Source organism: Ctenocephalides felis, unplaced genomic scaffold (assembly GCF_003426905.1).
Source record: "Ctenocephalides felis isolate EL2017-DRISC unplaced genomic scaffold, ASM342690v1 CF-g0.4_SCAFFOLD_03571, whole genome shotgun sequence".
NCBI classification, from domain to species: Eukaryota; Metazoa; Arthropoda; class Insecta; order Siphonaptera; family Pulicidae; genus Ctenocephalides; species Ctenocephalides felis.
This window is the reverse complement of record NW_020539725.1, coordinates 44,525,807-44,551,312: the sequence shown is the minus strand read 5'-3', so window position 1 is coordinate 44,551,312 and position 25,506 is coordinate 44,525,807. Positions and strand designations below refer to the sequence as shown.

General features: G+C 32.1%; 1 protein-coding gene across 1 annotated transcript in view; it reads right to left on the bottom strand.

Moving 5' to 3' along the window:
* Positions 1–25,506, bottom strand: part of LOC113386109 (protein tiptop-like) — a 42,365-nt gene continuing 16,859 nt past the window's right edge. Inside the window, exons 2-4 of the mRNA XM_026623915.1 lie at positions 3,135–3,381; positions 2,669–2,751; positions 1–2,600 (exon numbers count right to left, since the gene is read on the bottom strand). Coding sequence (XP_026479700.1) covers positions 1–2,600; positions 2,669–2,751; positions 3,135–3,381 — 2,930 coding nt within the window. The remainder of the gene's footprint in view (positions 2,601–2,668; positions 2,752–3,134; positions 3,382–25,506) is intronic.

Here is a 25,506-nt window from a genome sequence, read left to right as displayed (position 1 = left end):
CTAAACATATTTACTTGATAGTTGTTTAGCTAATTCAGTATACTTGAGGAACTTAGAGTGGGGACTCTCATCAAAACTTGCAGACTGCGATGACGGACTACTAATTTGCGCATTGCTTTGCAAAACACTTGACTTGCTTGAATTTGTAGCTGTTGTTGCCACTGGACTAGGACCAGATTCGGAAGTTGTTAGTTTAGGTGTTGTTATTGCCACAGGTTCGGGCAATGCCCCATCTTTCACAAAATGCATCTTAGATAAATGATGACGATAAGCACCTTTCGAGATAAAAGGAGTATCGCAAAAAGCGCATTTCATAACAGAATCGGAGTTCACAACTGCATCGTTGCAGGCCCAGCTGAATGCTAAAATCGCTCCTGTGGCGGATCCAGTACTACTCGATGTGGAACAAGCCGCAGTTGCAGGTGTAACCTGACTGCGTGTTGAATGGTGATTTTCCGTTTTGTCACATAGTTTTTGTAGCGCTGCTAACGGATGGGAACCTGGTCGTTTCTGACCGCTGCTATTTTCCGTTTGCGCTTGAGATGTCGATGATGTTCCTGATAGGCTATCAAACATAGATGAAAGGGCACCTAAACTACCTCCATCTTTACGACCGCTGGTCCCAGGTGTAGAACGCGGCGATTCCGCTGCTGGACTAGGTGTGGCACGACGAGATTGTGGGCTTCGAGACTCATCATCAGGTTCCTTTTTCATCGAAATCTTACTTAAATCTGTACTCATAATGTCCGAGGTTCCTGGTTCCAATTTTACCCTAACCAAAGTCGGAGATTCTTCCGCTTGAGGTGTAGATACCCTTCTGTCTGGTGTAGAACGTGGGGTTCCTGCAAATGCTGGTGGCTCCATTTTACTATCAGGTGTCAAAGACTCTTGACGACCTCCGCGATCCGAAACGGAACTTGACTCGCTACCACTACGTTCTCTTCTAGAATAGCATTGTTGTTGTTGGTTTTGGTTCTGCTGGTAGCTGCGCAACAATGCAACAGTCTGTGCATCTACAAGAGGTTTCGTGTAATCTACACTATCATCAATCCCCAACCGTTTTAAAATACTGCTTCCCATTGGCGCGCAATGTGGCGAATAATTAGCGCCATGACGTGTTCTAGAATCAAAACTCTTTTCGATCAGCTGCTCTATAGCATTGAGAACAGATGGCGACGAGCTTTTCTCTGGTAAGGGCGGAGAAGAACCTCCCAACGATGTTGGCGACACAGCTTTTGCAGATTCATTATTTTCGGGCAATTGCGACGGAGGCAATATATGCTCTCCGCCAGGAGCGCCTACTAACAAAGCATTTTTTAACAAATTTCTTTGCGATGTGCTACCACCAACACATTGACGAATATGTTCCACAAAAACACTTGTATCAATTTTTTCACCACATTTTTCACAACTTATACGTCCTGTCGGAGCATCACCATTTTTAAGTTCATTTTGAGCACGCTCTAATTCTAAAAGTTTCCGCACCGGTAAAGATTTTTTCCTTTTCTCACGGGTTTGGCGTCTTCTGCCTCCACTTTCGGTAATAGATCGCATGATATGCTCCTTATAATGAGAATTTTTTACCATATGATTACTTAATTCTTTTAAGGAAGAAAATGCTTGATCGCATACTTTGCACGTTAGTACAGCACTCACGTGACCTCCTGGGCCATGCGGTGCAGCGCTTGAAGAATTTCCGGATGAATTTTGAGCACTTCCTCCTTTTTCATCTGATGATTTCCACGAGATTATTTGTTCTTGTGATATAATATTTGTATAATGTTGGGTCTGTTGCATATGACTAGTCATTTCTGCTAAAGATCGGAAACTCTGCCCGCACCACATGCATTTTAAAATCTGCCTTGTTTGTTCTGCGCCTTTTCCCAGCCAAACATCTTGACCTCTGACCAATTTTCGAGGTAATGGCATACTATCCTTAATTAGTAAGCTTAATTCATTTTGTGGCTGTTTAGGTGACGCTATTTGTGATGGTGGCGGTTGAGGGGAAGACGCTGTCAGCGAAGATGCGGGCGCGTTCATCCCGCAGTGTTTGGCTTCTTTCATGTGAACTGTCATAGCGGCTAAAGTTTGAAAACTTTGTTTACACCACACGCACTTAAGTACATCGCGTGCCTGTTCAGCTCCCTTACTTAACCAATGCGATTGCCATGCTCCATGCCGTCCTCGCTGTGACTCATCACTAGATCCTAAACGACTTAATTCGCCCATTTTTTCTAGAGCTTTTGCTCCGTCATTAGTACTTGCTTTAATAGACGAAGTATTTCTGCCATTGGCTAAACCTGCCGCAACCGCTGCAAAATACGGCGAAGGCCACGCTGCTGGCGGCTGATCGACACTAGTGCGTAAACTTTTCCTCTGTCCATGAGAAATAGGTTCGGGAGTAGTTCTCTTTCGGTTGCTTACTGATAAATCAAGAGGGCCATTTTCTGACATCGGCGCCACTTTCTCGGGAGTGACACAACGTGGTGATCGCCTTGTACTAAAATCTAATACAACCTCCCCTGGCGGTGAAATTGATGATGTTACTGTGGGCGATGGTGGGCATTCTGACATTGTTTTAGCTGCATTGTGATGTGCTGCTGCAAGATAACTGCCATTGCTGCTGCTTGATTTGCAGGACTCGAGGACTCGCTGCCAAATACCCTACCAGAAGAATGGGGCGATTCACTTGAATGACAAAGAACACTCATAGGCGACTCTCGTGACGACGGGCAACCAGGGCTGGGTTCTCTGGAATAAAAATAAATTGATATAAATAAAATTTATCATCTAAAACTTCGAAAACATAGATGTAAATTACTTAAAAATAGCATTTGTATGATACGAATTTAAAATTATATTTTTCGCATTAGGTCACAATAAAGAATTTGATATTAATTTTTAACTTTTTTTCAAAAAAAATACACGGAACAGCAAAGAAAAAATGAGTATCAAGTTTAAAAAAAAAATAATTTGAAATATAACTTGATCTATTAATATAATAAGATTAAAGTCTTAGAGTTTATTAACATTCGCTACTAAAATTTAATAATGTAATAAGATTTAATAATAAGAATACATACTACACTTAAAATCAAATCAACAATCAATTAAAACTTATTATTAATTATTACCTATTGACTTGATAATCTTGAACAAGGGATACTGGTATACTACACTCGACGTCGGAATTATTAGTTATTTCACTAGAGTCGTGGGTAGCGCTATTATTCAAATCACAAACTTTGCCGCTATCCTTTTCTTCCTGGGCACTGTCTTCCTGTACTTCTTGCTGCTGCAGCAAGTCTTCTTTTGATTCTGTATTGCCTAAAGGGTCCTGCTGTCCGGTATTGATATCCGGTTCTTGATCAAAATGCTCATCTGGAAAAGAGAGATATTTTAAAATTAATATCATGGATTATGGCAATTGCATGAATTTACATATCGACAACTATAAAACGTTTGATATAGCCTTGGCAAAAAAAGGGTTCTAATCTTATGTCTAATTATTTTACCAATTAATAATTAATTTATATGTATAACTGTTTGTGTAATTACCAAAAACAACTTAAGTATCGTCTCTTACAAATTTTGTAAAACAATATCTATTTCGGTATCTAACTATCTACTTCACTTCATTGTGTTTGTTCAATTCATTATCAGTGCGTCAGTTACATCGAAACTATGTTAAACTTTCAAAAAAGTTACAACATTTCATTAAAATAACCTCGAAATACATGAACTCCTATCTCTGAACTCGCATCGCTTCTTTAGGTTCAAGAATTTCATATTTCCAGGTAACAAAAACGATGACGTTTTCATTTTCAATAGCGTGTTTTGATTCGGATTTGCAATGTCAGATATAAATGTAAGAAGTATGAATGCAGAAGCTGCCAAGAGGTACAGCTCGAAACATTCGGAACATTCGAAACAGTGATATCTGCAAACATGAAAAGCAACACACTGATTCGCAGTCGGTTGGGGAAATTAAAACAAGTCATTTGGATGCAGAAGCAGACGGTGCCTTGTCATCGAGTTCGGTGCCGCCGCTGCCACACCGCCACCGCCTGCGCAGACAATGGGAACTTTTTGCCGAATACGTCCATCATTTACGTCTGCAGCCGGAAAATACAATCATTGCTATTTTATACAATATCAGTTGAAACTGATCAGTTTTTGAACAATGTGCAATAGACTCGTTTCGGTTCGTTTCGTGATGTTCGTTAAAAGTAAATTAGGCAGAAGATTTTTTGAAAGTAGAACGAGATTGAATTGTGTTTTTTGTTAAATGTAATTTTATGTAACATTGAGCTAGTTATGTATTAGTTATAATTAAATTAGTAGTTATAAATAAATATTAAATTAGTACTGTATGGCATTGTGCCTTATGGCAAATTGCTGAAACTTCCCATACCTTAATGGAATATTGAAAAAGTATTAAATGTTTTCAAATAGATTCTTATAAACAATGTAATTTCCATTATTCTTATTTTATAAACAGTAAATAAACAAAACTTAATCCATCGGATTTAAAATGATGAACATTGTCTAATATTTCTAAGTATTACATAAAAAGAATTGCAAAGTTAAAATTATTTATTTAAAGTACATAAGTGATCTTTAGAACTTTAGCTAGAATTAAAAATGAAATCCGAATTATTTTTTGATATTCAAACAATTTTTGTTTTAAATGAAATAAAAAAAAAAACCAATCTTTCCCCAAAAGCAATCGATTCGTCAACATAAGCAGAATCTAAATTTTTTAAATCATTCAAATCGGATGCTTAGTTCCCTCAAAAACTTTTATTTTTGCACATTTAGCTCTATATCTCCGAAACGGCTGGACCTGCCATTGCCAAAATCTAATCACTTTTCCCCATCATTATGAATCGTTTTTTGAATCATTCAAATCGGTTGATCCGTTCTCTTAGAAACAGACATTTTTGCACTTTTTGCTCCATATCTATAATACCATAACTAATCAGTAAGTTTCCTTATCAATAGGAATCATTCAAATCGGTTGATCGGTGTTCCCGAAATCGTCGATGAAAATTTGTATCACACACACACACACACACATACATCCATTTTTTTCTGAGGTATACTAAAATGTTCAAAAACCCCCGAAACGTGAAGATATGAAAAAAATTTCATTTTCGATTTTTGGTCCATTACAATAACTTACCCTACAGGAAATAGAGTAAAATTCAGTAACAAATTAAATTTTAATATTATTTTTAAATTTTTGAAGATTTCAATCTTTTATAGATCTGTGGATTTTTCAAATTTTTAATAATTACTATGAGGTTCATAACAACTTTCAAGGGGTCCACACGTCAGCAAAAATAAAATTGCAAAGCCCACAGAAACCAATGTAGGTCTATGAGCCCAATATCTATTATATTATACTATCTATAACAAAAAGTCACATATAAAATTTGTAAATGAACATGAAAAGTTATTTATGGACGCAATATTTTTGGACTTGTGAAGATCCAAAATACTGCATGTTAAAAGGCTTATGTTTCTTTTCGCTTTTTAAGACTGTTACAGTATTTCTGGATACTAGAGATAAAAGTTCAAAAAACGGTTTAATTATTGTGAAACAGATATCATAATACTTTGAAAAAGTAGGTTTAGCGTTATCACCAAAAATAAATCTACTATGACAGATTCGCAACTTTATAACTCCTACAATGCCATCAACAGTTTTGTAACTAATATTCGAAAAAATATATGATGTCGTTAATCGCGATCGTTTTACTCGATTGCAATTATAACAGTGCAACTAATCGTTCGCCAATCATCGGTGATTAATTACAAATGACCGATTACATTCGGACGATTAGTCGGAGACCGTCAAAAAAAATTGTCCAGAAAACGACATCTAAATAGAATTAATACATTACTCAAATGGTAGAACTCTGCGTATGTCACTTTTATGGAGTAGGAATAGAATCTACTATTGAGCGAACATCACGTCAATGTAAACAGCAGTAGTGACATCGGTTTTTACTTGGAAATTTAAATAGCAATAAGTTTTAAAGTGAATTTGAGTCTTTTATCGGGTATTTCTGTATCAATGAAAATTCATCACTAATACAGAAATTGTAACAATATAAAATTCATCACACAGTGATGGGATAATATTTTGGATTAATATAAAACTTAGAAATGACAATATAATGGCTCATAGAACCCTTAAGTTCTAGTCGCTTATAAGAAATTATTGAAAATTGTAGTTAAAACAGTAAAAACAGAGTCTATAGATGAATTGTCAGTGTAGTTAAAAAAACTAGGGACATATCTAATTATATAATTACTTCCATATAAATAAATATATATCGAACAAATCCTTTCTTGTAGTAGATATCATTAGATTATGTATAATATTAGTGTTTAAAGGGTGAGCCTACTTTAGAAGCTTAAAAAAATCGCTTTTTTGAGGAATGTTTAGGGAAGGAAATAAATATTTAATTGAAACAAAACTTTCAGGTTTTATTGTTATATATTTCAACATTCTTCTCAATTTTTTTCATTAAATATATGTCATAATATGCCGGGTCATTTGGCGAGGAAGATGCAGGTCACAATTTCCATACGAATCAAAAAAATCAAAACAAATATAAATTTTCAATAGTATAGATTCTAGTTGAAACTCAGTAAAGACTCTAGTTGAAATAATCCAGAAAAGTAAAAGTTTAAGTTAAAGTTTTTTTACGTTCAACTAGGATAGAATTTAATTCTAAATACAATGAATTTTGTCTCGTTTCGATAGGACGTTTAGTTTTTTCCTATCTTTCCTGCCAATTAGAAAGAATCGAAAAAATTAAAAACCGAGAAATCGCGCATCGAAGTTTTCGTTCTGCTTGTATACATGCTTGACGATTGCTCACTATTTTTTCTGTAATTCCGAAAATAATTTGAATTTGTTTCTGAAGTTTTAGGGATATATTCTTGCCTAGTTTTATAAGACATTTTTGCAAAAAAATCGATTTTTAAGCCTCTAAAGCAGACGATATTAATGCAATGCTTGATTTAATTTCGTTTTTAAATGTTCCTATATTATTACATAAGTATCATTCCGTGATCTTCAAAATCGTCCAGACAGATTTGAATTCAACTCAGGATGTATGTGTAAATAGCCCGAAGCAAGTCCGTATGGTATCCCGCTTATTTACCTCCATAATGCTTATTTATTAGAATTACTTATTCCCTAAATTAATGCTTCTACCACATTTAATACCGAGCTGTAAAATTTGGCCCGTAATTCAACATAAGCACAAGGACGTCAAACAATTTATAGTGCGGTCATTTGAGCTTCGCCTTCAAATTCTGGACGCTGCATACGCTCTCTTGGCGGCGGATCGCATTAATTAAATTGCAATATCGGGCTAGCCGCCGTTAATAAATAGTCGATTGGTAAAATACAAATATCAAATTGTATTACCATGAAATAAAAGATAAACAAAAATAAATTTGATTATCACTCCAGATTTCTAATTAAATTTATATTTATAATGATTGCTACATTTCTACATATCAATTAATGTAACATGATCGATGCTAAATATTATAATAATCACAAAATGAATTATAAAATCTGTTTATTATTGACCCATGTCATGACCTGCAAGGTGAACAATAAATTCACCTCCTGAAAAAAACTATGCTCGGTGTCATAAGTCTTAGGAATAATATAACTCAATTTGATCTTATTTCCAATTTTGTAAGGAAGACAATTTTTATTGAGGCCACAGACATCACAACTCTGAGTAAATAAATACCATAGTGAAATAATCAGTTTGTCTCTACATATTTTATTTTAGTTGAAAAACATTTTCCGGCGAGTTATGATTTCGAGAGGCGAAGTATCGCGTTTTGCGCGAAGAGTGCCAGAGTCACAACACTGTATGACTTGCAGTCACTATACTCCATCTAACGTCTGATTTATTGGGCAATAAAGTATTATAATTAAACGTTGAGATGTCACCCCCATGGCCGGTGATAAATCTCGCCCTCGGTTGCCAGCATTGAGAAACCCCTGGACGCTCCTGATACTGCAAATCATGTAAGGGTTATAAGTTTGAAATAGTAGGATGGTCGTTATACACAACCTTTTGTATATGAATATGAATAATAATGGCTTGTGCCTTTTAAAAACAGGTATGAGTGCCAAAATTAATACGTCTGCACAAAAATAATAATACACACACAAAAAAAGAAAGGTGAAATGATAAGTAAAGCTTGGGGATGCTGATTTGTTAGGAATTTTATACTGAACATTCTCATAACAGTAGAAGCTTACTAAAATATTATCAATAATTTTTATATTAACAAAGTATTGGTGCGATATAAGTACTGATCACTTTCAGTGATCTATATCGTTCACATTTTTTATTTTGGAAAAGTATAGGTTACTAGATTATTTTATTTTTACTCTGCTTCAATTTAATTTTTAGATTCAATTTATTTTTATTTTCTCTTTATTTACCACACACTCTTGTAACTTAGACTGATACAGTTTTGTATTCACTTCAATTGTTAGATTGATTATGCATTGGATATATTTTATTTATAATTTGGATATAATTATTATGCAGTAAAAATTGATTGGCTTTAATAGTTCTATTTTATACCTATATAAGTATAAATAATTCACATTGCATGAGTGTAATACAAAAAGTAAGTTGAAACTAAGGTTTGTCGGTTTTCAAAAACCGGTTTAAAAAAAACGTTTTTTGGCAAAAATTATGGAATTCGAAAACCGGTTTTTAGTGAAAAAAGTTGGCTTTCACTGTATAAATGGAAAATAGCAAATATAGCCAAATATAAAAGATAGATGAAAGCGTTTTGATTCTTGAAATCATATCGGTTCAATATAGCCTATAATATCTTATCAGACTGCAATGGATCTCAGAAAGTTTTTGTATATATTAATTTAGATTTTTATACCAGTGTGATTTCTTCTAGAAGAAGCAACTTCCTCTACTCAAACTAAATAAAAGAGTTTTAAATCCTAGAAGCCACAAATTAAAGAACAAAAAACTTAGAATTATTATATCAGCCTTTAAAAACAATTAAGCATAATTTGGCCGCAAGTATGAGAGTATTTTCTATTTCAGAAAATTTTGTTAGAAATAATAAAGGTCATGTCTAAGTAGCAATTCGATAGACGTTCTCAGTATTTTGAAATCATATTTTATTAAACAAAAAAACAATTAGATTGTTTAAAATTAATCAATTAAAATTGTTCGGAACAGACAATATCCGATTTATTTTTAAAACTAAAATTGATATTAACAAGTATGTATCAACATGTATCTAATTTTTTTTTTAATTTGATGCATTTTTTTATTTAAAAATATATTATTTTTATTTATTCGAAAACTTTCCTTTCACTATCATAAAAATATTTTCATTCTTATATGTGAAAATGATGCCTGAAAAACGAATAATTATTTTCAAAGCTATTTAATCAAGATAAACTATTATTTTTTATTTATACTAATTAAAATTAAAATAATTTTGTTTACTATCTAAAAAATTAAACAATAAATAAATAAATTCAGTCAAATACTGCTCTAAATTAGACTAAATTTGCGGATAAATTACATAATAATCGAGCAAAAATTTATTTTCAAATAAAATTGGAAAACCGGTTAAAACCGGTTTTTTACTGAAATTAAAATTCGAAAACCGGTTTTCTGAAATGTCGGTTTTTGTATGAACCCTAGTTGAAACGGATCCCGAGTTTGGAATAAAATGCTTAGGTAAACATTTATTTCCATTAGTATTGTCTACTGTAATAAAGAATTGAAAAGATAAATTTTATAGAGCAATATGAATATAAGAGCAATATAAGGATAGATTTTATAAGAATTGCAATTTGTTAACAACAAATGAAGATTGAATTTGAATCAACGTAGAACATTCCATGGCACAAATAATTAAAATCTAATAAATATTTTTTATGTCAAACGTTTTTTAATATCATTTTAGCATACGACCTTTTCAACTCATATATTTTAAAGGTTGGACTTCTTTTGGAGTTCCATTGCACTTGCGTTTTAGAATTTCATGCAATTATACTATTTTATTTCATTTTTTCAGTTGTTTACATATCATTATGAAATGATAACACAAAATGATAGTGACTAACAAGGATATTAGAGATTAGTATAGAATTAGATCATCCGCGACGTGTTCAGAATCAAACTCATAAACGGCAATCCATTCACAGTATCGTTCCAGACAAAATAAAAACGTTTAATTTATTAGAGTTTTCGAAACACATTTCGCAGGCACAAAACCGCTAAAGATTTATTTATTTCGCTATAATCTACAAATGTACGAAATAATATAATCCGCATTATTCATAACTCAAAGCTTGTAGCATTATATGCATCTATATAGCACATATAAAGTTTGTCATTAATATCATTTATGTATGAGTATTTATGTGCTAGGGTTTCTGTGTTACGCTTCGCCCTCGCCTATATTTATCTAGAACAATAGCGCGCACCACCTAATTCCCAATCCGCCTCCCATCTCGGAGCGGCGACTGTACGTTCACATAATTTAAAACCGGGTTAAGACGTAAATCATATCTAAAAAGCCCGGTGTCACGGTACAAGCCGCCCACTGTAGAACAAGCCCCATACGAAACCCTCACAGACTGACTCCATGACCGTACACAGAGAGGCCAGGTAGGGGAGACCGGACGACAACCATGGGACGGTGGTCTGATGGTCGACTTTAGAGGGTAACGGATAATTGAGCAATAGTTTTATAATTTTTTTCAATTTTGCGCTTTACAACTAATAAGTCGAAACTTAACTCTTTGACCTGCTGACAGCCTCTTCTCTTACAACTTCAAGTCTTTAAATGCAATTAACACATTTTTACAACACGTCGCATCAAATTTTAAAGAATGTGATTAATATGTGACTGCCAGTGTTATGGATGCAAATTACCCAGAACAAATTAATAACTAGTGGGGTGTATGGCATCGTGCCTTAAGGCAAATTGCTGGAACTTCCCGTACCGTAACGAAATGTTCGAGGAATACTGAATGTTTTGAAATAGATTAATATTGTAACATTGTCTAATATTTATAAGAATTATATAAACTGAATTGCAAAGTTGAAATTATTTGTTCAAACTATATTAGAACTTTAGTCAGAATTAAAAATAAAATCTGAATTATTTTCGATATATAAAAAAAATTTTTTGTGAAAAAAAAAAAATTGAAAAAAAAAGTTGAGATAAAAATTGTTTTTTTCCAAAATCAATTATTTTGTTAAGACAAGCAGAAAGTTCTTTGAATTTAGCTCCGTATCTTCGAAATGGCTGGACCTGCCTTTGCAGGACTCTGATACATGTGGACTCTGATAAACACTTCTGCCAATCATTACTAATTGAATGTTTTTTAGAACATTCAAATCGGATGCTCCGTTCTCTCAAAAACTCGATTTCTACTTTCTGCACTCTTTGCTCTTTATCTCCGTAACTGCTGGACCTGCCTTTGCCAAAAACTAATCAGCTCATCTCCCTATCAATAGGAATCGAATGTTTTTTGAACCATTTAAATCGGTTAATCCGTGCGCTCGAAAACGTGACTGGAAATTTGTATCCATACATACATACACACACATCCATTTTTTCTGAGGTATGCCAAAATGTTCAGAAACTTTCAAAACGTCGAGAAATGTAAAAATTTTCAATTTCGATTTTTGGACGATTACAATAACTTACCCTACGGGACGTTAATAATAATAGAAACAAAATGCTGTTGACATAGCAACTTGGAAGAATTATTAAAACTTTCTTAACCGAAGCTTCTACAATAATTTTGTTGTTCATTTGTATGTCTTTTCCAAAATTCTCCGAAAGTAATGAGCCCAATTTTTAGGATACTTACTATATAAAGATAAGCCTTTAACTAAGAGAAATCCTAATAGCATATTGTTGGTATATAATAATCTAATCTATATGTCTAATAACCCTATTAATCCAGTCATTTAAGCTTAAATTATTTAAGAAACTCGGAATTCGAGATACCCAGCTGTAAGTCTGTAAATACTTATATAATGACACCTAAAAGTTGTCTCAAAACTTACATATGGTAAGGTGTACGTAACATATGTAGATTTTGAGACAACTTTTAGGTGTCAATATACAAGTATTTACAGACTTACATCTAGGTATCTCGAATTCCGAGGTGAACTTACTGTAATGACTGGACTATATTACATAATAAAGAATCAGAAACGAAATTTGCTATAAAATACCATTTGGTTAGCAATTTGACATCAATATAATTAAAATACTCAGCTATCCTGTTTAATACTTTATAGTGTTGTATAAAATAATAATATATCATATAGCGTATAATAAGAGGAAGATTAAGGTGTGATATTATTAATTCCGCCAATGAGCTACAAGGGCAATTTTAGTACCTTGAGAAAAATCCGTGTCTTTTTTGGAATTTTTTTAGGAAATGTTTGATCAAGTAACCCCTCTCTTTTAGAATATTTCGTGATTTTTTGTCACACCCTTTTAACCCCAACCCCTCATGCGGTTAATGGATAATTAATAAAAATTATATAATAATTCAATCAAATAATATAAAAAATAATCAAACTGTATTAAAAGATACAGTCTTTTTAAATATGCTAACCCATGTTACGTGTATGAACATTTATATGTCATCAAATCATACTATGTATTCCTCATTATCAATTACTATTAGCCCCGCTTTCGCCTAAAACGCGCACTCACGTAGTCCGCAAATCGGCCCGCGCCTTCGGCCACTGGCTTCGGACGCCCGCATTCGCACTACATCAGTGGTGTTGCCACATCTTTCGACTTTTTACATGCACTGGAAAAAAATCTGACTGCACATTCGCCAACCACTATGTTTCAGAGAAGGTGCTTGAGAATAATATTTATATACCGCACTATACAAACACATGTCTAGAAATAAATCGTGAATTTAGCTCTCAAAAAGCTCATGTTAAATACATATCCAAGCCGTTCTTTTGAAATATGAATTCATAAATTTTTTCGAGTTTTTTGACAGTAAATTGTAGAGGCTTGGTTTTGTTATATGGCAAGATAGTTGGATAATATGACTCTTTGAAGTGAAAAAATATGTAGTAGGATCAATATAAAAATGAGCCAGCAACTGAAACTCTGTATGTCTACGATATCGACCAAATACTCAACTTCATAAATTCATTTGTAATATGCTAACATGGGAAAAACAAATCTGTATGAAAGTCGACTTATCACATTAAAATTGAACCCAAAAAAACAACAAATTAACTAGTTGGTATTGGTATTTAGCCTTAAGGCAAGTTACATGAACTTCCCGATATGTGTAAATAATCGACTTATTCAATAATAAATAAATTAATTTATGAGTTATTAAAACGAACGAATACGTAAATAATTGAACCATTTTCCGTAGGACTTTAATGTTTTAGTATGTTCATTAAGACCAAGTACTCTATTGTTATACTAATTCTATTTAAATTAAAATCTAGTTTTAATTTCAGCTAAAGTCACAAAATCTACTTATTTTCTCAAACTTTGATGAAATTTAAAAATTAAACTACTTGTCGTAAGGCCGTAATATTTCAGTAAGTTCTAGAAGACCATGTTTTATATCGCTAAAAAAAGTTCCATAAAAATCGGCTTAATTTTTTTTTCAACAGTTAATTACAAGAAAACGGCTCGGTAGATTTTTACCTAAAACTAATTAGTATCATTCCCAACCAGTATCTTTCGAACAGTTTTTGATTTTTTAAAATCGATTCGGTAGTTTGTGCTTAAATGTGAACGAAAAGTTCAACACTTTTTTTCAAATTACAAAAAGACAGTTTGGCAGATCGTCGACAAAACTGACAAATGATAGTCCTCATCGAGATACATAAAATGGCTTTTAAATTTCTGAAATCAGTTCAGGCGTTTTTGAAAAAACGTCAATGAAAGGTCTAATTTTGACAAATGCCAAAAAACGATACCAATTTTTGCAAACTTTGACAACTTTTTAAAGTTAAACCAATTGTCGTAGGACCATAATATTTTAGTTTGATCTAAATGATCTAGAAGACTATGGTATCTACAGTCAAAAAAATAATGATAAAAATCGTCGAATAGTTTTTTTTAACACTATATTACAAGAAAACGGCCCGGCCGATCTTTACCAAAAACTAATCAGCACGATTCCCAACCAATATCTTTCAAACGGTTTTTGAATTTTCATAATCGATTCAGAATTGCGGGCTAAAACGTGGACGAAAAAATTTTCACTTTTTTGCTATTTATGAAGAAACGTCTTGGCCGATCGTTGCACAAAACTGACAAACAATAGTCTTCATCGAGATACATCGAATGGCTTTTAAATATTTGAAATCGGGCCAGCCGTTTTCGAGCAAACGTCGATTTACATACACACACACACATACTTTTTCCAAATTTGATCTCATTCGATTCAGAATGGCTTGAAACGTCGAGAAAACATAAAATTAGCGAATCGGATTTTTTGATGAAAACATAAACTTCTCCTTCGGGAAGTTAAAAAAGAGGTTCTAAAAACAAAATTTATAAAAAGTATTTATCAAATAGAATGCGGTTTATTTAACAAGATTTATAGATATTCCTTTTCTTGAAACTTATTTGTTTTGATATTTCAAACAAACTAGCTTACATACACATAAAATTTAGTTTTGATCATAAAACGAGGAGTTCCCATCTTATCTACATATTTTCATAATAGACATAGACTACTAAAAAATCGTAATTGTAACATACATTTTGCAGTGTTGTATTTTGACTGTAAACCGCAAAATTAATAAATTTCGTTAGAAAACAAATTATTTTCAAAAACCTTGTAGGATCGACAACGTGTAAAACGGGGTATAGGTGTACTACTATTCTTTTACTACTGCAACTTCATTTTAATTAATTATAATTGCGACAATTATTATCAATGTCATATGTCTCATCTCGATTCTAGAGTTTGAGATTCTCATTGTGCGCGGATATTTCGAGTCCGTCAGCAGCTGACGGCAGCTGAAATCTATTTGCAGACCAATCGAGGACCCGAGAGCGCTTGGTGTCGCCCCCAACATATTCACTTCGCATCCTCTAACCTCTACCCAGCTCATTCCATCCGTGAAACGAAATGATTTCCTTGCAAAACCTGCGGATTCGGACATCGCACACCGTGAGGGGGCGCAGTCAAGGGGGCCGTTGCATCATGCGCTTAAATAGAGGTGCAGTCATATAATTTTGCTTATTAGAGTATAAGAGGAATGAGGTGAAGTTTGTAATTAAATTCGAGCACAATTCTTTATCACAAAATCGGATAACAATAGACGTTATACATGTATATTATCTTTAATTATATGTTATTATATTATAACTATACACAATAATAATCACATTTTGTGATATTATCATAGAAACTTTTCTAAATAATCATCATTTATCAGTCGATTCACATTACTGGAATAGTATTGAAATTGAGTATTGGAATAATTGATAGGTTACTAATATAAAAAAATTAATCTAAAAATAACATAACTTTTGCTAATCCATTTTTCTCTCAATCAGTTGAAACGTTTGTTGTGCGTTTAAGCTCCAATGTGCAAGAAAGAAACATTTGAACTGATTGTGAGTACTAGGGATTAACAAAAATCATGTTATTTTTCGGTTTTTATTTTTTTTACTCATTTTTTATAATGAATCTATCAAGTACTTTATCATTTTACAATTCTAATCAAATGCTCCAACTTCTGATTGAACTTGCCAACACACTATAGTAATTTTAAAGCACAGACTGTTTACTTTGACAAAAAGTTTTAATACTTAAAAACTTGAAGCAATTGAGTCATTGTTTTTGACTGTGGTCCTAGTTTATGTTATTTACGGTTATTGATCTGAAGTTTAAATGAACAAAATTAACTATAATAACCAAAAAATTATCACAGTTTTACCAAAGCTCTAGTTTGCTCTTAAAAGCTCGTAATTTTCAAACTAAATGTTCATCAAGTCCAGGAACTCTATCGCTGTACAAGTTTTCATTAAAATCTTCAACAAAAATTTTTTTCAACAAAACAAGTAAGAGATTTGATCAGTTTCTGTAAATATAAGTTATGAAAAACATAGTAGAAATATAAGTTATGAAAAACGTAGTAGAAATTTAATGTCAACAGCTCTGCATGCTGGGAGAGGAATCTGCCTGAGAGGAGAAGAGAATGCAGTTTCAATAATTAATTAATTATTATTTTTTTAATAAATTTTATTCATTATTGATACGATCAATACCATCACCACCTTTCGGCTTGACGTTGAGTTCTTCTGAAACCCCTGAATAATAATAAGTCTCTCAATCAACTAGCAATTCAGAATGTTCTGCCGATAATCATTTACACCTGATCATACACTTTTAACTTCCCGTATGGTAAGTTATAGTAATCGCAAAAAAATCGAAAATGAAATTTTTTTCATATCTACGTTTCAAAGGTTTCTGAACATACCTTAGAAAAAATGGATGTATGTGTGTGTGTGCGGATACAAATTTTCATCGACGATTTCAAGAACCTATTTGAATAATTAAAAAAAAAACATTCGACTAGTTTTCATAAGGAGATGTGCTGATTAGTTTTTGGCAAAGACAAGTCGAACCGTTTCGGAGATCCGGGACAAAAAGTGCAAAAAATGGTAACTGATTTTTTGAGAGAACGGAGCGTCCGATTTGAATAAATCAAAAAACATTTTATTTGTATTGACAAAATGAACAACAACTAACAATATCAGGCAGGTTAGGAGGTTTCGGAGATCCAATAAAAAAGTGAAAAAAAAATGTCATTTGGCGGACAAAAATGATCATTAGACATATGCACATCAAATTATCAGACATGTCTCTCATGCTTTGATATTTCGTTTCTACGTAGCTAACGTATCAAGATTTTCTGAAAATATTTCAAAGTATAAAAAAAAATCAAAAAATATATAAAAAAACAAATAAAAAAAATTAAAATTCTCAAAAATCTATTTTTTCGAAGTTAAAGTGATTTTTTTAAATTTAATTTTTAGTACGGTACTTCCAGCAATTTGCCTTAAGGTACAATACCATGCACCACCAGTATTATAATAATATTTATAATAATCATAGTATTATAGGTAATCTAGTATCATATAAGACGTATATAATTAATATGGGTGAATCAACTGTGGCACAATATGGAATATACGATGCGAACGCACCCGTCAACGACATCTCAACTAGCGACGGCTTGTCCGTCACCCGTCCTCTAATCGCACATCAGCGTCACAGACTTCTCTCTGACAGATTCTTCTCCTAGCATGCAGAGTTGTCTACATTCAATTTCTACAATGTTTTGCTCAACTTATATCTAGAGAAACTAGATCAAATCACTTACTTGTTTTGTTAAAAAAAGTTTTTTTGGCGATTTTGATAAAATCTTGTATGGCGATAGAGTTCTTAGTCTTGATGAACATACTAAAACATTAAAGGCCTACGACAAAAGTGGTTTAATTAATAAAATCAATTATTCCGCAAATTATAATGTCCTACAGCAAATTGGTATACTTATGAATCACTTCACCTCAATTAATATATTGATTTTATATTAATTAAGTCCATTATTTACACATGTGGGGAAGTTCATGCAAGTTGCCTTCAGGCAAAATGCCGTTTACACCTCGTTAAAAAAATTAACAAATTTTGTATTGATTTTTTTGACAAAGTTAAAATTACGTAAAAAAATAAATGATAAGTGAATATATCTCTTCTGTAAATAATTGTTCTTGACAAGTATAGAATTGTATGTAATGCTTATTAGCAACATAAGCAATATTGCTAATAAGCTTATATCGCAAAACATCTCTGACTTATATTCTATCTTTTTAGCTGGTAATTTTCAATACAGTTTACTATAGTTTAGAGAAACTAATTTGTTTATGAAACTTGGATACAAGTCCTTCCTTCTATTCGAGTTTGAAGACGTTATGCGGGGTCTTTTATCTAAATGATATTCTCTTGATCTTATGACTGAAATATTAAGTACCCAAGATTCTAATAATGCGGGATAATTGATTGCGCCCATATCAATTAACGGAGTAGACCCCCAAAATATATGATATTTCGTTCTTAGAGAACAAATATGTGGCGAGGCTATTGATTAAAGAGTTTATATTATTTGAAGTATATGATATATAAAAAAATAAGAAAAGTTGTAGATAGTTAATCGATATATAATAAATTTGTTAATACCAATTACTGAAGTTTTATTTCAATTTCATTTTTTACTTATAGAATTTTTTCTCATTTCCAACAATAAATGAAGATTAGGATCAATTATCGCTGAAAATTTAAAAATTTGAAATACATGAAAATATGAACTTCATAAACTACCAGAAAAATAATGTAAACGTTATAAGACAGAGTTTAATATCAAGATATAATTATTTACACTATTTTTCGAAAAAATTTGTACAGTGTGAATTAAAAATGCCCATAAAAGGGTGCAGCATATAACGAATATACTGCTGAAAAATATTGATATTATGGCCAATAATTAAAATAAAATAAAATGTCTAGAAACATAAATTTACGTAACTTTAAGGTAAATTTTATGTAACTTTAACAAGGATATCTTCATATTCCTTATATGTATTAACAAATGTGTATCATGCTCTGCCGATTACTTTCAGCAAACGAACTTCACAACTTGTATGAAAACAGGGGTTGGCAATCTCATTGTAAATATGATTCAATATTCATCAAAATAAAAGAGAAATAATTCTATACTTTAGAAAATATAATAGGGTGAGACGGGGCTCGAAAGTCCATGGGCAAGAAGTACCACCACCATTATCTCAAAAGCAAGTAAAGTGTAGATTTTGTAATGATACTACTTTAAAGTAGAGGACTATACGTTTTTCATGAGATAAACGACCACATTGTCATTTTTAACAATATTTTTTTCGCTGCTAGTTTTTTGGTTTAAGGCACTATTCTTGAGTTTACCATATCTGACTATAGGTTTTATGTAAACGTGATTTATTTGTTTCAAGTTATATTCATAAGTTTTTTATTCAGTCTCCATAAAAGGTTGCATGGAGTTGGTTGCAGTCATAATATATTTTATTTAACATTAGCTAGACAAACAGGTTGCCAACCCCTGTGTCAAGAATACAGTGATATCAGACAACGTGGTTCGCTATTAGGGAACAAAGGTAATAAAAAGTTGTTGATGCTTCTATTTCGTGGTACATATTACGTCAATCCAATTTCTTGATATCGCAGATGTTTTGTTTCGTTATTTCTTTTATGATTAAAGATGGAACTGTGACTCTAATAACTAACACTTACTTTCTAAATAAAACAAATTGACGCTAATATTAACTTCGTGCAATAAACGTAGTAGCCATTGGAAGAATGTGAGGCACTCTGCATTATGATTGAAACTAATTTCGAAAAACCTTCAGAATGTTTGAGCTTTGTATTCGTCCAGTAAAAATACAATCAGTAATTATATTAATTAATTCAATTATTTTTCACAAAAAAATTTTTTAGACAATACATCATTACAGAAAACACATCCAAGATGTATTATTTATTCAATACCTGTAGGAAAGTATTGAAATTTTTAAAATGTAAAAAAACTTCTGACTTTTTAAAAGCAGTGCGGTCTTGCAGATCATGTTAATGTAGAGCGCTGACTGAAAGAATTTTGGAAACTTGTTCGGAAAAACATACTACATCTTACAATTGGACAATTTCTCAAAATTAGTATAGTTTAGCTGTTAGAGGGCGATTAATCACGTGGTTTTTTAGGAGGAGGGGAGAGTTTGATAAAAAACACGAAATATCACGTGGGGGAGGGAAGGGTTAAGTATGATATCACATGTATTTATTTTTTATCTATATTTTTTAAAAAAATCCAAACATTTTCAAACAAAATTCAAAGATTTTACAATTTTTTCTCGTAACTAAAAATACACGTAATATTTGATGAGGGACGGTGGTGTAATTTTGAATATCACCATGTATCACCAAGGGAGAGGGCGGGTCCAAAAATCCTTAAAAAATCGATCACGTGATTAATGGACTTCCCCTTATGATCGAGCTAAATTATTCACGCAAAAACTAATTTCTGGTAATTAACTACTAATATTTAATTTACAGCAAAATAATAATTAAAGTGATCTCGCTATATACAAGTAAGAGTTATTATTAGAAGAAATCGAGTGGATAAACCTAATTTTGACTCTTTAAATGGCGCTGACTGAAAGCTATAATGGAAACTTGTTCGGAAATTCATACTATATCTTTATTCCCTTGGATAATTTCTCAAAATTGATATAGTTTAGCTATTATAGCGACTGTCACTACCGTACCCTGGCACAACCGTACCCAGTCTCCTCTACATATCAACTTTCTCTTACAAGCTACCAAAATTTGAAATTTTTGAATTTGAATTTGAAATGTCACTCCCAAAACATGTTCCTGATAAATTTTATAATTGGTAAAATGTAATTTTTTTTTAAATTTTCTTTAATTATATTTATTTGATCATCTATCTACATGGGATATAAAAAAATTAATATTTTCAAAATAGATCAACTTTGAGAAGCACTTCTTGTACTAATTGTACTAAAGTGTGTTGGCAAATTTCATCAAAGTTTTGTACTAAAGTATAAGGTTGTCAAATATCTCCCTTCCGCCTTTTTGTATCATAAACCAAGAGCAAAAAAGCGGAAGGGAGATATTTGACAACCTAATATGTTGGCTCAGGATTGTAAAATAGCGAAATTCTTGAAAATTTTATAATGGAAAAAAACGAGTAAAAAGTAAAAACCAAAAAAGTCATCTAAATTGATATACACTTTTCATCTATAGGTTTGATTATATTTGATCATCCATCTACATGAGATATAAAATCAATTGGGTATGATATAGAATAGAGTAAAACTAAGAACTGCATTCAAATGTAGCAACAAACATTTTTTGAAGATTTATAAAAATTCGAACTAACAATTAGCTTATGCTACAACAATTCACGAATAAAGATTACATTACTTATATATTTCCATTATCGTCCTCAAGAGTCCCGATTCTCCACCTTGACACGCGACTGCACGGATCCGTCGGCGGCGCATGCAGGGGTTTAGGTGCGTGACAAACCTACTCGCAAATCGCTCGCATATGTTTACATACTGCGTTCAGAGAGAGAATATGATGATCAGTGGAAATTACAAGCGGGTTGATAAACTGCTAATACAATGCAGAAGGGGAAGATTACGCAAGTGAAATGTTTGTTATTGCAGTTATACACAATTAACTACTGCAGTCGGGGTAATATATCGGTTTAGATGCTCGCTGACGTTTATAGACTGGTTATTAATGGATACACAGGTAAATCGACTGGGTGGTAAGATGATTTTTGAGGTGGAACTATGTACTTTTTAAGTTGTTTAATATAATAGTACGTGCTAAGAAACTAACTATAATATAACAATAAGAAATTCATCTAATGATTAAAATATACTGTTACATTATAATTTTTAACTTCCCGTAGGGTAAGTTATTGTAATGGGCCGAAAATCGAAATTGAAAATTTTTACATTTCTCGACGTTTTGAAGGTTTCTGAACATTTTGGCATACCTCAGAAAAAATGTGTGTGTGTGTATGTATGGATACAAATTTCCAGTCACGTTTTCGGGCGCACGAATTAACCGAATTGAATAGTTCAAAAAACATTCGATTCCTATTGATAGGGAGATGTGCTGATTAGTTTTTGGCAAAGGCAGGTCCAGCCGTTACGGAGATAAAGAGCAAAGAGTGCAGAAAATAAAAATCGAGTTTTTGAGAGAACGGAGCATTCGATTTTAATGATTTAAAAAACGTTCAATTAGTAATCACTGGGAAAAATGTTTATTAGTTTTTCGCAAAGCCAGGTCCAGCAATTTCGGAGATACAGAGCTAAATGTGTAAAAAATAACAGTTTTTGAGAGAACTAAGCGTCCGATTTAAATGATTCAAAGAACTTTCTGCTTGTCTTAACAAAATAATTGAATTTGGAAAAAAAAATTTGTTTAAATTTTTTTTTTCATTTTTTTTTTCAAAAAAGAATTTTTTTGTATACCGAAAATAATTCAGATTTTATTTTTAATTCTGACTATAGTTCTAATATTCTTTAAACAAATAATTTCAACTTTGCAATTCAGTTTATATAATTCCTATAAATATTAGACAATGTTACAATATTAATAATAATCTATTTGAAAACATTCAGTATTCCTCGAACATTTCGTTACGGTACGGGAAGTTCCAGCAATTTGCCAACCCCACTAGTTATCTCATTAAATTATATTCATAGTATAATATTTCGAACGATCTAGTACTCTGAATGATTATTTTTAAAATTATGAAGAAAAAAATATATATTCGAAAGATTCTATGTTGTGCATGTAAGAATTTTAATTACATGTTATATCCAACTTTTTATATAAGAGGGAGTTGACAAAAAAATCACAAAATATCATGTATTTAATTTTTACCTGAATTTTAAAAATATCCAAGAAATTTTACGATTTTTTTAGGTAAAATTCACGTGATGTTGGGAGGGTGCGGTGGCTGAATTTCGAAAGATTACCATTTTCTCAAAACATCTCCAAAAACGAGGAATGGGTCCAAAAATCTTTAAAAATCGATAACTTGATTTACGAATTGCCTCTAATCTAATTATCAATCATCCTGCATTCAAAGATAATATTAAGCTTAATTAAACATATACAACGCCTTTATCAAACACATATTTTACATCTAAGAAAGCAGCAATAATGCAGAAACACTAAGAATAATAAACAAACTAAACAAAGAATAAGCCACGAGAAATTCAGCTGCGCAATTAAAATGTTCAGGTTAATTCCAGATAAAGAACAAAGTCACTTAGATAATGAGTGTTTTTCTGCACTAAAAACTTCATTTACGCATTGTCAACGATAATTAGACGAATGCGAATACTCTTTGAAGATTTATCATAACTATAAACGAAAAAAATCTTACTCAGCCACCATGATTAAATAATAGTGAAGTAAAGAAAAGCATTGCGTTAATATTTTTGAAAATCAGATGTCTCAAGGAACTTGTGATAATTGCTAATCTTAAATGAGATCAAGGTGTACTTTTGAAAAATTAACGAAAGGAATAAAAATTAATAATAAGCGATCATTGATTTAAATTGTAGTGAAAATTTTATGAAATTTATATATATGTGTATATATATAAAGTGTATGTATATAATAGTGATAAACGTAAAAGCTAGAAGCAGACTTTCTTCAGACAGTTGTTGATTTTTCAATACCTCTCACACCACAGTACCCCATCGAGTCTTTTTTATCATTAGTCTTATATAATAAAAAATATATATGTAATGACATGTAATTCATTAATTTTTAATTTACTATTTCAAATTTTTCACAAAAAGTTTAAATATAAAAGTGCAAGAAAAAACAAAACAACGTTAATTATATATATGAGAACAAAATTACATAAAATGATTAAAATGGATATAAAGAAATGTAAGGTGTATAATGAAATCAAACTATTATGCATAATAGTTACAAGGTTATAGCTGATAGATACCAAATAATTTTATGTAAAAAATAATTGAATACTACAGTAGAAAGAAATAATCTAAACAGAAATGAACCAGACACAGTTTTAGTTCATACAAATTCAAAGATTAGTTCGTATTTTAATAAGGATAAAAGTAAAATGCACAATGCCAATAATTTGCAAAAGAATTATATTTGGCATAATGACAAGTTTTTAATTTACCTTAGGGCAAGTTATAGTAATCGCAAAAAAAAATCGAGAATGAAAATTTTCATATATCTTTACGTTTCAGAGGTTTCTGAATATTTTGGCATACCTTAGAAAAAATAAATGTATGTGTGTGTGTGTCAGCGGATACAAATTTTCGTCGTCGATTTCGGGAACACCGATCAACCGATTTGAATAATTCAATAAACATTCGATTCGTATTGATAAGGAGACGTGCTGATTAGTTTTTGGTGAAGGCAGGTCTAGCCGTTCCGAAGATATGGGGCAAAAAGTGCCAAAAACGGTAACTCAGTTTTTAAGAGAAAGGAGCGTCCAATTTGAATAATTCAAAAAACATTTTACTTGTATTGACAAGATGAAGAATTGGTCATTTTCATGCAGGCAGGTCTAGCGGTTTCGGAGATCTAACAAAAAAAGTAAAAAAAAAATGCCATTTGGCGGTCAAAGATGAACATTAGACATATGCACATCAAATGATTAGATATTTTATAGAGATTTTAACAGTAAGTATAAATTTTGTTTACATTCCTATAGGTTCCGTACCAATGTTTACGCGCTAGACGGCGACGCGGCGCTTACGCGCTTCGATATTTCGTCTTTATGCAGTTAAAGCAGTACGATTGCTTTGAAAAAAAGTTCAGAATTTCCAAAATGTTTCAAAATAAATGATTTAAGATAGAATGATTTAATATGGTTCGAAATTCTATTAAAAGTTTCAAATCATTGATCAACTTTTATTGATTATTATTATTGATTATTTTTAATTACTCGAATTTTGAATTGCGGCACGGGAAGTTCCAGCAATTTGACTTAAGGCACGATGCCTTAATTACCTTAAGACAGAATTCCACTTACAGCTAGTTCTATTTTTTTTCGAATCAAAATACACCCATAAGAAACCCCATCGAAATCATTCCTCCCCAGACTGGTGCTCGTATTCGAGATGACCGTATGATCGAAAAAGGCTACATCACTGTGCATTTGAGATCGGCGCAACGACGGCGACTCCACGGACTTGTGACAATCGATTGACGTCTGTCGCGTTCTGCGCTACCCCACACCGCCGCACAAACAGGCAGCCGCTGCATGGCATGGACAGCCAAGCAAAGTTCTCGTACAAGAAAAGAGTACGCGTATCCCCTATCGCCCCCCCCACACTCACACCGCGCGCAGTGTGGGGCTCGTTTTGAGCGACCCCATTTACGGTGACGGCTAGAGAACGCGGTGGTAGTTTCGTGTTTTCTTAACTAGGATCGAGATTTCGTTATTTGGATTTAGATTATTTCACTATTTCTCTCGCAAATCCATTGAATAATTTATGAATATTCCTTACTTGCAGTTATACTGCATCAGTGAATTTATATCTTTACTAGAGGTAGAAAACATAAAATTCCACAGAAGCCCTATCAAAATTCAAATGTATACATATAACATAAGATATATCATATAAATAACATAATGCATGCATACATACACACACACACATTTCTGTTATTGTGGTTGATTTCCCGTAGGGTAAGTTATAGTAACCGCAAAAAATTGAAGATAAAAGTTTTTGCATATCTTTACGTTTCAAAAGTTCCTGAACATTTTGGCATACGAAAAATGATATACG